General features: G+C 34.0%; 1 protein-coding gene across 1 annotated transcript in view; it reads left to right on the plus strand.

Moving 5' to 3' along the window:
• Positions 1–7,778: 7,778 nt before the first annotated feature.
• Positions 7,779–12,719, plus strand: part of LOC110019287 (O-glucosyltransferase rumi homolog) — a 10,546-nt gene continuing 5,605 nt past the window's right edge. Inside the window, exons 1-3 of the mRNA XM_020716910.1 lie at positions 7,779–8,090; positions 10,256–10,860; positions 10,940–11,197. Of these exons, the coding sequence (XP_020572569.1) occupies positions 7,947–8,090; positions 10,256–10,860; positions 10,940–11,197 (1,007 nt within the window). The 5' untranslated portion in view covers positions 7,779–7,946. The remainder of the gene's footprint in view (positions 8,091–10,255; positions 10,861–10,939; positions 11,198–12,719) is intronic.

The following is a 12,719-nucleotide window of genomic DNA, read 5'->3' on the forward strand; positions in this document are numbered from 1 at the left end:
AAAAATGATTTTGGGCTAAAATTAGTAGCTAGCAATAAATCTCACATTCTTGCTATTTGTTCGCATTGAGGATGCCCTCAGAGGGTAAGACCTTAAAATCTATACATTTATGACTTGGAGTAAATAGAGCTGGAAATAAGCAAACATCTACTTATTCGGTTGCTCAACAAATAGAAGATATTGTGAAGAAGAATCCAAAGATCCTTCCTAGGCAGATCAACAACAATTTAGAGAACTTATACAAGTTATCATTGTCATATATGAAGTTGTGGAGGTTGAGAGAGCAAGCGCGGGATAATATTTTTGGATATGTTGATGATAATTATGGGTGGGTACCTGCATTACATGCCAAAATTTTAAAAACAAATCATCGATTGCATATTACAAACATTAGCAATTTGAATGATTCTTCTTTAAAAGATTCTATGTTAGCTTTAAAGTTCTATCGATGGATTCTAGTAAGATGCTGACACGTAATTGGCCTTGATGCTTGTCATTTGAAGTCGAAATATCTAGGTGTTCTTATTTTCGCTAATTCAGTTGATGGAAATAATTGACTATTTACGATCGGTTTTGCAGTTGCTAAATCAAAGTCGAAAAAAATTAGCCAATGGTTTTTAGAGCAACTAGCAAAATCATTTTGAGTCCAAGGTAAAAAATCTAGCGTTTATATTAGACATGAAAAAGGGTCTTGGAGATGCCATGATGGTCGTTTTCCTACATGTAGATCACATGGTGTGTATGTGTCATTTGGATTGCGTACTGGAGACCATTGACAGAGTAATTTCCCTCTTGTTGATGTTCATTGAGTTAATTTTTAACCTAGCTTTAAAATGTATTTCGATGGCAGATTTTAAGTGATCCAGGAGCTTTTTCGACTTTCCCATTCAATTTCAAGACCTTTTTGTATTTTAATGTATCAACTCAGTCCAATTATTTTTAATTTTTATGAAAGTGGTTTATTTGTAGGATGACTTAGGTTTAATCGAATCTATTGATTTTCCTCATTTTCATCTTTGGAGCATTTCAAATGCCTCCGAAACTCCAGTCTTTCTCCTCTAATCCGATTATCCTAACTCTTTTGTTGTGAGAGTTATCTTAAATTACAATATGTGTTTCCTTTTTTTTTTGTCAGTCTTTTGGATTGCGTACTGCTTTCCCTTATTGCACTTTTTGGTTTTTCTATCATTTATTTTTTGTCGCAAATTAAATAGGATCAAATAAGCTTTTTGATGGAATCATATGACATTGAGTTTAAAATTAAAGCGGGAAAGGTAAGAAATGGAGGGCATATATTGACGATATGCGGAAGTGGATTCTCTTGTTGTCATGATATTAACATAGTCATTAAAATTGTGAAGGCAAACACCAAAGAGAAATACCAAACCATTGATATGTTTTTGGGGATGTAAATGTGGAAGGGTTAGGAATGGCTGTTTTAAATTTAAAATGTACTTAGTTTCATTACATTTAAAAACATGTTTTACAACTCCAAGCAAGCATCCATATTTGCTCATATTACTTTTTTCTTATGCAGGGTTTGTGTGGTCTAATTTCAAGATTTATTTATTGGCGAATAGAAATAAAAACTGTTTCATCACATTCAAATATGATGGACATTGGATGCAACTTAATAACCAATCGAGGAAAAAATATGAATGTGGCCACCATAAAACTGTTACAATTCGGAAAGATAAGTTGAGTTGACAGTGTTAAAGGACGATGTTGAATTGATTTGTCCATGGATTAGAGGACATTAATTTCAATTACAATATCATAAATGTGGAACATCACCAAAGGAGCACATGCCCATAACCAATGGTGTTGAAGTTGTGGAGATGATTGTTCACTCCAGTGGATATGGCCGACTTGAGATAGAGGTCATCACACAATGTGGAGGAGAATATGAAATTTCTCCACAAGGTCAAGAGACACTGGTTGCTAATAACATATCAGACAACAATTATCCAAATTTTGATTGTGTTTATATTGAAAATATTGAGAGAGATATATATAATGGGGGTATTAAATTATTCAAGCAGATGGTGAAAGTGATTTGAAAGTTGGTGCACGTTTTCATGACTCACACAATTTTAAGCATGCTCTCCGGTCCATTGCAGTCAAAAATGATTTTAAGGTAAAATTAACAGCTACCAATAAATCTCACATTCTTGTTGTTTGTTCGCATTGAGGATGCCCTTGGAGGGTAAGAGCTATATTATGCGCTGATGAACAATCATTTAAGATAAGAAATTTAGAATCCATACATTTATGTCCTGGAGTAAAAAGAGAGCTGGGAATAAGCAAACAACGACTTATTCACTTGCTCAACAAATAAAAGATATTGTGGAGAAGAATCCAAAAATCCCTCTTGGGCAGATCAACAACAATTTAGAGAACCTATACAAGCTATCACTGCCTTATATGAAGTTGTGGAGGTCGAGAGAGCAAGCGCAGGATAATATTTTTGGATTTGTTGATGATAATTATGGGTGGGTACCTGCATTACATGCCAAAATTTTAAAAAGAAATCATGGATTGCATATTACAAACATTTGCAATTTGAATGATTCTTTTTTCAAAGATTCTATGTTAGCTTCAAAGTTTCTATCGATGGATTTCTAGCAAGATTCTGTCACGTAATTGGCCTTGTTGCCTGTCATTTGAAGTCGAAATATCTAGGTGTTCTTATTTTCGCTAATTCAGTTGATGGAAACAATGGACTATTTACGATCGATTATGCAGTTGCTGAATCAAAGTTGAAAAAAAATTGTCAATGGTTTTTAGAGCAACTAGTAGAATCATTTGAGTCCAAGGTACAAAATTTAGCGTTTATATCAGACATGAAAAAGGGTCTTGGAGATTCCATGATGGTCCTTTTTCTACCTGCAGAGGTCATTTATGGAAGAATTTGAAAAAATATTTTCATTGTAAGGACACAAAAAGTTCAGAGTTTGGTATGGGTTGGAGCTGAAACATATATTAAAATTGAGTTTGAAAATAAGATGAATGAGCTAAGCAATATATGTCTGCAGGTGTATTCATATTTGCTTGCTTTACCTTATAAGTGGGTCTAAATATGATTTCTTAAGTGAGATAAGAAATCAGTAAAATACAAATAATATATCTTGATTGTTCAATTCATGGGTTGGAGAAGCAAGAAGCAAGCCTTTGGTTGGTTTGATTGATTCGATCTGATCAATGCTTATGGAACAGAGATCAGAGAGAGATTAAATCATCTTTATGGAAAGGGAAGTTAGTCCCATTTGTCGAGGATTATCTTACAGAAATAATTGCTAAAAAGGAACAGTTCATCGTAAGATATTCAATGTTACAACGGGCTGAAGTTGAAGGTCGATACGAAAGACAAGAAGTAGATTTAGATAATAGAGAATGCACTTGTAGATTTTGATAAATTACTGAATTATCATGCATTCATGTTGCAACAAAAAACACCGTTTGTGACACATTTACATTCATGATTATTACTATGTTTCTAGGTTGGTATGCAATACAATGTTATTAATGAAACCTTACACATTTATGATATTAATATTTATATTTTACTTGCAGGTATAAAATGACTTACACTACTCTTTCAGGAAAAGAGTTGTGTAATGTTATTGACTCGAATGTAAAAGTTAGAGTTCCTACTAGTTTGAGGCCTAGAAGGAAAAAAAAAAGAGATTTAAAATTTTTTTAGAGAACAATATCAAAACGACAAGAAGTGTTCACAATGAGGGCTCTGCAGACTTTCGAGTCACCACAAAAAAAACATGCAAAAATCCGTTGAGACAAAATACTTCACAAGTGCACCAAGCTGAAAATACAACATATGTTGTTGAGCAAGCACATTATTCAACAAGGGCAACACATATTAACCACAATTTTACTTATTCCGAACCAATAATGGATCAACATTTTATTAGGCCAAAAGTACCAATTAGAAGAGAGGCAACTAAAGAATATGATGAAGGCGATGAAACATTCGAAGCAGTTTATTTACAGTGGAATTAGAAATTCAATTCCACTACTGTTACTTTAGGGTATTTTCTTGTTGCTTTATAGTGACTTTCATAATTTGTGGGTTTTTTATTTTTTGATATTCTCGCTAATTGTTTTTATTCTAATGTTTTCTCTATTTGTTATTGTGCAAGGTTTTGTTAACAATTTTTCTTTTTGCTAAAGAAGATGACATAAATGCTACATGTGACTAACTACTATACCAGATAGAACTTGTATGATGTTTAAAACATAATTGTTATGTTTTATCACAATTTTGTTTATTGTTTTCTTTCTTGATATTACAGTTGCTTTTGCTCATATAAAATTCGACGACGCTCTCATTTTTTCAGCAAACAACAGTAATGATTTCCTTTTTATGGCCAAAATGTTTTGGAACTTTTAATTTAGGAAATCAAACACTTTCATATTTGGCATAGCTTTACAAGCTATCCTGAAATTTTCACTCATCTAGAAATTGGAACATTTTAACATGTTATCGTTGCTTTTTGATACCTTTTTCCGGTTTGAAATGCCAATGTAGTTACTTCAATTCAAAATTCTTTTGGATTCTGAATATGTGCAAGTAAACATAATGAACTTCTTGTATATTGGGAATTTGTTTAATGTATGTTGGGGATTTGTTTAAAATTGGTTCAACGTATAGTTCAACTTTGTTCCTTGAGATTTCAAATGCTTTCTTCATTTTAACTTTTGGAAATCTGGATGATGAATCTGATACCAGTGAGATCAACATTTACAAATTTTAAATGATGACAGCGTTCTGCTAGCATTATTCTGATATGACCTGTTTTAAGTTCTCTTTATGTCTTATGTTTATGGCATTTAGATACAAACCACCCAATTCCTATGTAATTATGTGTCTAAGGAGCTGTAAGGATGTTTCATAGCTTACTTTCTTTGCCCTTCGTATGAATTCATTATGGGGAGCTGTAAGGAGTGGTGTGTATAGGAAAGGTGCTATATATCATATATGTAAAGAATCAAAGTTTAGATGTTAAATATGTAAATACAAATCAATTGAGTGGTATGTATTTATTTGTAAGAAATTAAAGTAAAGGTGTTAGATATGGAAATACATATGAATTGAGTGGTATGTATGTAAATGTTCATTTTTTTTAGAAACTTAAAATGGGAAACTACTTATGGCGAGGACACAAGATTCTTTTCTCATGTTGTTCAAGGATTCTTTTCTGTAAGATCATTATCCTCAAGCAAACATTGAGATAATGATGAACAGACAAATAACCCCAATATCGTTCCCTTCACTTTTCTCCGTACTCCCCACGAAGTTGTGTTGGAAAAGCCGTGTTTTGTAGCTCGATTTGATTAAGTACAGTGGCTACTAGAAAACAGTAGTCTGACTATTTGAAAAAAATATATATATATAAAAGATATGACAGCATTTTGAACAACAACTTCTTCTACAATAGCTTCACAACTACTTCTTCAAATAGCTGCAATCCTTTTTCTTCAAGTTTCATAATGCTCGAAATGTTGTGCAGACGTACAATTAGATGCATTTTGTGAAAGCTAATCTAATTCATTGGAAAAATTGGCATCTTGAAGAAACCATTTTTCTTCTGCAATTTTTATGTAATTGTTGCCATAAGAAAACTTTGCATAAAATACAAATGAAATTTCACTTAATGTACAACAGCCAATTAAAATGCACAACTGCAATTTGAAGAAAAAGCATGCACCAAAACAGTTAGGCTTTTGATTTCTATTCAAAGAAGCATCATCCGGTTTTAATTGCATAATGCCATTGAAAATTCAAGATAATACGGAAAAGAGAGAGAGCCTAAAATTAAATGAGAATTTATCATTTATTTCTACACACATTTCACCTTTAATTCTAATGTATTTACACATCTAACCCCCAAACTTTATCTTTTACAGTTATATCACCCAAACCCTTTATTCACAAAAAAATTCGACTATTTCTAGTTTTAACTTCTAAAAGAATGAAATACATCTTTTTAAAAAGTTTAGATGGTAGATATGTAAATACATAGAAATTAAGGCCCCGCTTGGGGCAGCTTATAAGTGTGGGCGACGTTTTCAAAACGCTGTCGTACCGTTTGGTTCGCGCGTTTCGCCAGCTTATCCGAAATTGCGTTTGGGTTTTTACATTAAACATAGGCCGCGGGCTAAGTGATATGTATGTAAATCTTTTTTCTTTAATAAATAGATTTCAAATTTATTTATTTAATTTGTATCATAATGATCAAAGATCCACATAACATCTAATAAACCTAATTATGTCCTCGTCATCATCTCTCTCCTCCATTCATTCTGATTTAGTGCTACATTTGTTGTAAAATTTATTTATTGCGATTAAATTTTTTTAAAGTTAGATATTTTCTGATTCCCTCTCTCCCAAAAATAAATTGAGCCTTCTTGAATGCCATTGAAAATTCAAGATAGTACGGAAAAGAGAGAGAGCCTAAATTAAATGAGAATTTATCATTTAATTCTACACACATTTCACCTTTAATTCTAATGTATTTACACATCTAACCCCCAAACTTTATCTTTTACAGTTATATCACCCAAACCCTTTATTCACAAAAAAAGTTCGAATAGTTTAAGTTTTAACTTCTAAAAGAATGAAATACATCTTTTTAAAAAGTTTAGATGTTAGATATGTAAATACATAGAAATTAAGGCCCCGTTTGGGGCAGCTTATAAGTGTGGGCGACGTTTTCAAAACGCTGCCGTACCGTTTGGTTCGCGCGTTTCGCCAGCTTATCCTAAATTGCGTTTGGGTTTTTACATTAAACAAAGGCTGCAGGCTAAGTGATATGTATGTAAATCTTTTTTCTTTAATAAATAGATTTCAAATTTATTTATTTAATTTGTATCATAATGATCAAAGATCCACATAACATCTAATAAACCTAATTATGTCCTCGTCATCATCTCTCTCCTCCATTCATTCTGATTTAGTGCTACATTTGTTGTAAAATTTATTTATTGCGATTAAATTTTTTTAAAGTTAGATATTTTCTGATTCCCTCTCTCCCAACATTTAGATTAAAAAGTTATAATTAAAATGTAGTTCTAACCTGGGTCCCATACTTACGAGAAAATATTACGTCCAGATAAACATTCATTCAGACGACAGCTTGAATCACACCACACTACTTATATAACGGCATAGTAAGTACCACGCTGACATCTAGACATCTGAACACCAGACTTAATATTTTTCTACTACTCAAGGCTCTCGTGACACTTTTCATATAATCAAATTTTTATGAATACTTGAAGAGAGAGAGAGGATGACCAAAAATCCTCCATATATGAAATGATCCATTATTTATAGGAGATGCAGTACAAAACAAAGATGTTATATTTCTAACACTGCTTTAATAAGAGTTGTACATATTTTTTTGTTATTTCATATATGTGGCATCGTGGCTATTAGTTATAATAGGTCGTCCAAACTGCGGGCCAATCAGACTGCGAGTCGTCCAAGCTGCTGGTAGCTGAGACTATGGGTCGCATTAGTGCAAGTCATCCTAGCTGAATCATCTAACTTAAGTTGGTCATCCTTCAAGGTCAGTCGTCTAGACTAGGTCAATTGTCTTGATTGTGTCTTCTTATGAGAAATTCAATCTAATATATTTTTTATCTTTATAACTTATAACTTTTTTATTATTTATTGTTTTCTTTTGCAAAATCTTCTCTTGACGAGAAGGTTCAAAATTGGAAGTCTACGCTCCATCGCATAAATATCTCCCCTCACTTTCCACAGCTCTCCTTCCTCATTCCATCGAGTTTCACCGCACATCGTCTTTGCATGCAACTGAAAAACTAGTCTTAAGGTTTCATATGTAGAGAGAGAAACATCAAGAGAGAGAAAGTTATAGAGAGAGAAAAAGAGGAGAGAGAGATATATAGAGAGAGATAGAGCTATGGAGATTTTGTCCCATGAAAATCTCTCTTCTCGTGCCAAAATATATTTTAACGCAATCTCAAATTCAGCAAAAACAGTCGTCTTCATCTTCATCCTCCTCTTCTTAGCTGCCTTCTCATCTTCTCGTTGGATCGGCAAACATGTATGTTCTTCATCTCTCTTCCTTTTTTTTAATTTCTCTTCCTTAATCATATATAAATAATATAGATATATATATATATATATATATATAGATATATATGTATGTATATATATAGATATAGATATAGGGATTGGGATAATTGAGAATTGATTATGTTGCTAGATATGGTTTGCTTGAGTTTGTTCTTATGGATGACTTGTTCTGTTTTCTATTGCCTATTTTTAATTTGCCTTCCTACCTAATTAATTAACGGTACGTACTTATTGTTTTTCCTTATTAAAATAATAATAAAATGGTGATTATTTTATTTTCTCTCATTGGGTTAAAATTAGTGCGTTGAATTTATGTGATTCCAAGTGGTATGCGCATAGATGTTTCCTATTTATAGTCTTTTGGAATATTAGATGATTTTATGGCGTCATGAATAGGTTTGATTCCCTTTAATTCGGTTTTTTTTTTTTTGTTTGACCGATTTTGTAAGATTTGATCGCGTACTCCGGTTTATTGGTTGTCATTCTTGGTATAAGACCCCTCAGCTTTGGGTTTTGAATCCGCAGTTGGCCTTAAGAAGATAGTACTCAAATTATTAGGCACATTAGGGATGATTGAATGCTCGTATAATAGTCTCTCACCATTCTTTTTGATATATATATATATAAACACATAATAATTAGAAAATTGATTTATTTTTATTTTTTAAAAAATTAATATTTTAACTTTTCCTGATTTGAACAGAATATTGTAATTATATACTTAATTTTGTTTTATTGTTGCACATTTAGATATTTTCTTACTTAAAAAAAACAAACATTGGAAGGCAATTTATGGTTTAATCAATTATTTATTTCATTAAATGGGGAAAAAAAAGTATTTTATTATACCACGTGGTTGTTTGACTATTTTAACCTTACAAGAATGAGCATTAATACTCTCAATAAATCATTAAATAAATGTTCCAATTATATTTAGCAATTTATTTATTAAATTAAACTTATTCTTTGACCCAATAAATAATTATTTTTCTAAATTAATATAGAAAGTGAAGGTATCACTTTCTAATAAAACCTTATCATATTTATAAAATTTAGCAAATTATAATAAAAAATATTATCAAAATAAACAGACTTTAATCTTGACACGCTACAAAGAGGCATGAGAAAAGTCAAATCACAATAATCAAAATAAACAGACTTTAATCTTGACACGCTACAGAGGAAAGTCAATCACAATAAGGTTTATAGGGGCATATATGTCATACCGCTCAATTCTAATGTATTTGCACATATAACCCCCAAATATTTATTTACATGCAGAGCACTCAAATCATTACCTTTCAAAATGTGTAGGTTTATGGCACCAAGGTGTTATAAATATGAACATCAAAATTTGGAAGTTAGATATAATAATTGTGGGGTATTTATTAAAATTTACCAACCATTTGAGGGGTAAATAGCTAAATATAAAGTTTTAGATGTTAAAAAATGTTAAGGGATGAAAATTTTGTGGTATGAATGTAAATTGATCTAAAATAAACTGACAGTGACATGGTGGATGGAATTCAAAAGCACTTGTTCTTTCTCCATTCCTTTCCATAGACTTCTGTTGAAAAGGAAAAAGGAGGTAAGCCAATATTGAGCAGCTGAAAGGTCTAATTAGGAATTTTAAGATTAACGAAAAAGTAATTTTTAATTATGTTGTAGACCTTTTCCAAGCATTTCTTTATCATGTCATAATCATCATCATTTTGAAACTAACTAGTGGCTAATTGGGATTATATTATTCATTAAAAAATATATTCCTGTACGAAAAATGCGAAAATAATCTCTGATTACTAATATGGGGTTGTTTTAGTCTCAGAGTTTATACAAATGTCAAAATAGTCTTCATTTTTTTAAATCTTGGTTGATATAGTCTCTATGAAAAACTATTAGAAATACAATTTCAAATAGTCGAATGTTATTTTGACACTTCTAAACATTCTATGCAAATAATCTGGGAGCACTTTGAAACTTTACTCTTTGATTTAATGCGATCATTAGAAAAATCATTGATTAGAAGCTATTTTTTATATATAAATTCGATGGTTGAATTCATCTTATCTTAAATATAATATATTAAACATATACAGACTCTTTCATATCACTAACTTCCAATCTCTCATGTAGTCTTTCCCAAGCATAAGCGCCAATACTGGCTTAAAGTTTCCATGGATCACAACCCAACCCAGCTCCCAACCCAGCCCCCTACCCAAAGCTCAGCCCAATAGAAAGCCCAGCTCACAAAGCCTCACTTGCTCCTCTAAAAGCCCATCAAACTCTTGCCCTACTCATCCTTCCCAATCCCACAATAACTCACTTTCCCCCACCCCTCCCCCGATTCCTCCACCCTTCCCCCAACCAAACTGCCCTGACTACTTCCGGTGGATCCATGAAGACCTCCGTCCTTGGTCCGCCACCGGAATCAGCCGAGAAATGCTGGATCTCGCCGCCCCACTGGCCGCCTTCCGCCTTATCATCGTTGACGGCCATCCTTACATCCACCATTACCACCCTGTCTTCCAGACCCGCGACCTCTTCACCATCTGGGGGATTCTTCAGCTCCTCCGTCGTTACCCCGGCCAGATCCCGGATCTCGATCTCATGTTCAATTGCGAAGACATGCCGGTCGTCCACGCCCCCAATGGCGGCCGCTCACCGCCGCCCCTCTTTCGATACTGCAAGGATGATACAACATTGGATATTGTTTTTCCCGATTGGTCCTTTTGGGGTTGGTATGTGTGTTGATTTGCCCTAATTTCTTTGAAGGTTTTGTGTGTGCATGATTGATTGGGTCTGTACGTGTTTGTGTAGGCCTGAGGTGAACATCAGGCCATGGAATACGCTGGCTGAGGAGCTGAACGAGGCGAATGAGAGGCTGCCGTGGAGAGAGAGGGAGCCTTATGCGTACTGGAAGGGGAACCCTGATGTCGCAGGGACTCGTGGGGACTTGATGAAGTGCAATGTGACTGATAAGAAGGATTGGGAGGCGAGACTGTTTAGGGTTAATTGGGTTAAAGAAGGGAGACGACGATTCAAACACTCCAATTTAGCCGACCAATGCTCTTACAGGTATGGACATGCAATTTTTTACTTGTCTATATTATAGCACCAATCATTCGATCAGAAAATCATAGCTTTTTTTTTCTTCTTTTTTAATTTTTGTTTGGATGATTTACATACTTACCAGTCACCTTGGGGTTGGTATGTGTGTTGATTTGCCCTAATTTCTTTGAAGGTTTTGTGTGTGCATGATTGATTGGGTCTGTACGTGTTTGTGTAGGCCTGAGGTGAACATCAGGCCATGGAATACGCTGGCTGAGGAGCTGAACGAGGCGAATGAGAGGCTGCCGTGGAGAGAGAGGGAGCCTTATGCGTACTGGAAGGGGAACCCTGATGTCGCAGGGACTCGTGGGGACTTGATGAAGTGCAATGTGACTGATAAGAAGGATTGGGAGGCGAGACTGTTTAGGGTTAATTGGGTTAAAGAAGGGAGACGACGATTCAAACACTCCAATTTAGCCGACCAATGCACTTACAGGTATGGACATGCAATTTGTTACTTGTCTATATTATAGCACCAATCATTTGATCAGAAAATCATAGCTTTTTTTTTCTTCTTTTTAATCTTTTGTTTGGATGATTTACATACTTACCAGTCCCCGCATAATTCTTATATCTATATAACTAACATTTAAACTTTCATATTTATTTATAGGGACATTTATATTCATACCAACCAAATCTTGTGTATTTGCATTGCATATCTAACAAGTAAGCTTTAGTTTTTATATTTATATCACCCAAAATTGCATAGCATATGGAAGATATCACTATTTTAACTTTTAAAAAGTGAAATATGAGTGTTGAACGCAATATACACACACGAAAGTGGAAAATAAAGATTCTCCTTTGAGAAAAAGGCAAAGGTAATCACAGAAACTTGATAGAGATTTCTTAATGGAGGAAAAAAGAATGAGAAAATCTTCTTTTTTTTTTCCTCCTATATAAGGCTTTCTATTTATAGAAGTTGACTTCCTTACAAGGCACATTGAATCATTAAAAATAAAGAAATCTCGCCAAGAGGTCTGAGTGAGACCATATAGAATTTCAACTCAAACACTGGCTTGTAATAATAATATTTGGGAACTAGTGACTTTGTGAAGCGCTTAGTCCCCTCTGCCTCCATCTTGAGCGTGATCTTGATCTCTTGAGTCATCTGTCGGCAGCTTCAAGTTGCCCTATCAGGAGCCTTAGTTCTGACCATGTGGTATCAGTTGAAATGATTCTACCATGCGACGTGACTTCCACTGTGAAAGTGACGGAATATGTTGGAGAAGTGATGGCGACCCAACTACTATTACGTAAGACCGATGATAGAGGTCGCGTCCCAGAAAATCTGATGCTGACATTATCAGTTGCAGCGGCCAGACGGATGCGGTCAGATGTCTACGATGGTGATGGCTGATCAGTGGAGTTCTGGCGAGGTCTGACAGTGATGATGGTGGTGGCCGGTCAGAGGTTATCTAGTAGAGGTGGCAGACAAATGTAGTTTGGTGGCGATGACTGTGGGATAACGATGGTCCGTTAGTGA

The sequence above is a fragment of the Phalaenopsis equestris genome, unplaced genomic scaffold (assembly GCF_001263595.1).
Source record: "Phalaenopsis equestris unplaced genomic scaffold, ASM126359v1 Scaffold000002, whole genome shotgun sequence".
Classification (NCBI taxonomy): domain Eukaryota; kingdom Viridiplantae; phylum Streptophyta; class Magnoliopsida; order Asparagales; family Orchidaceae; genus Phalaenopsis; species Phalaenopsis equestris.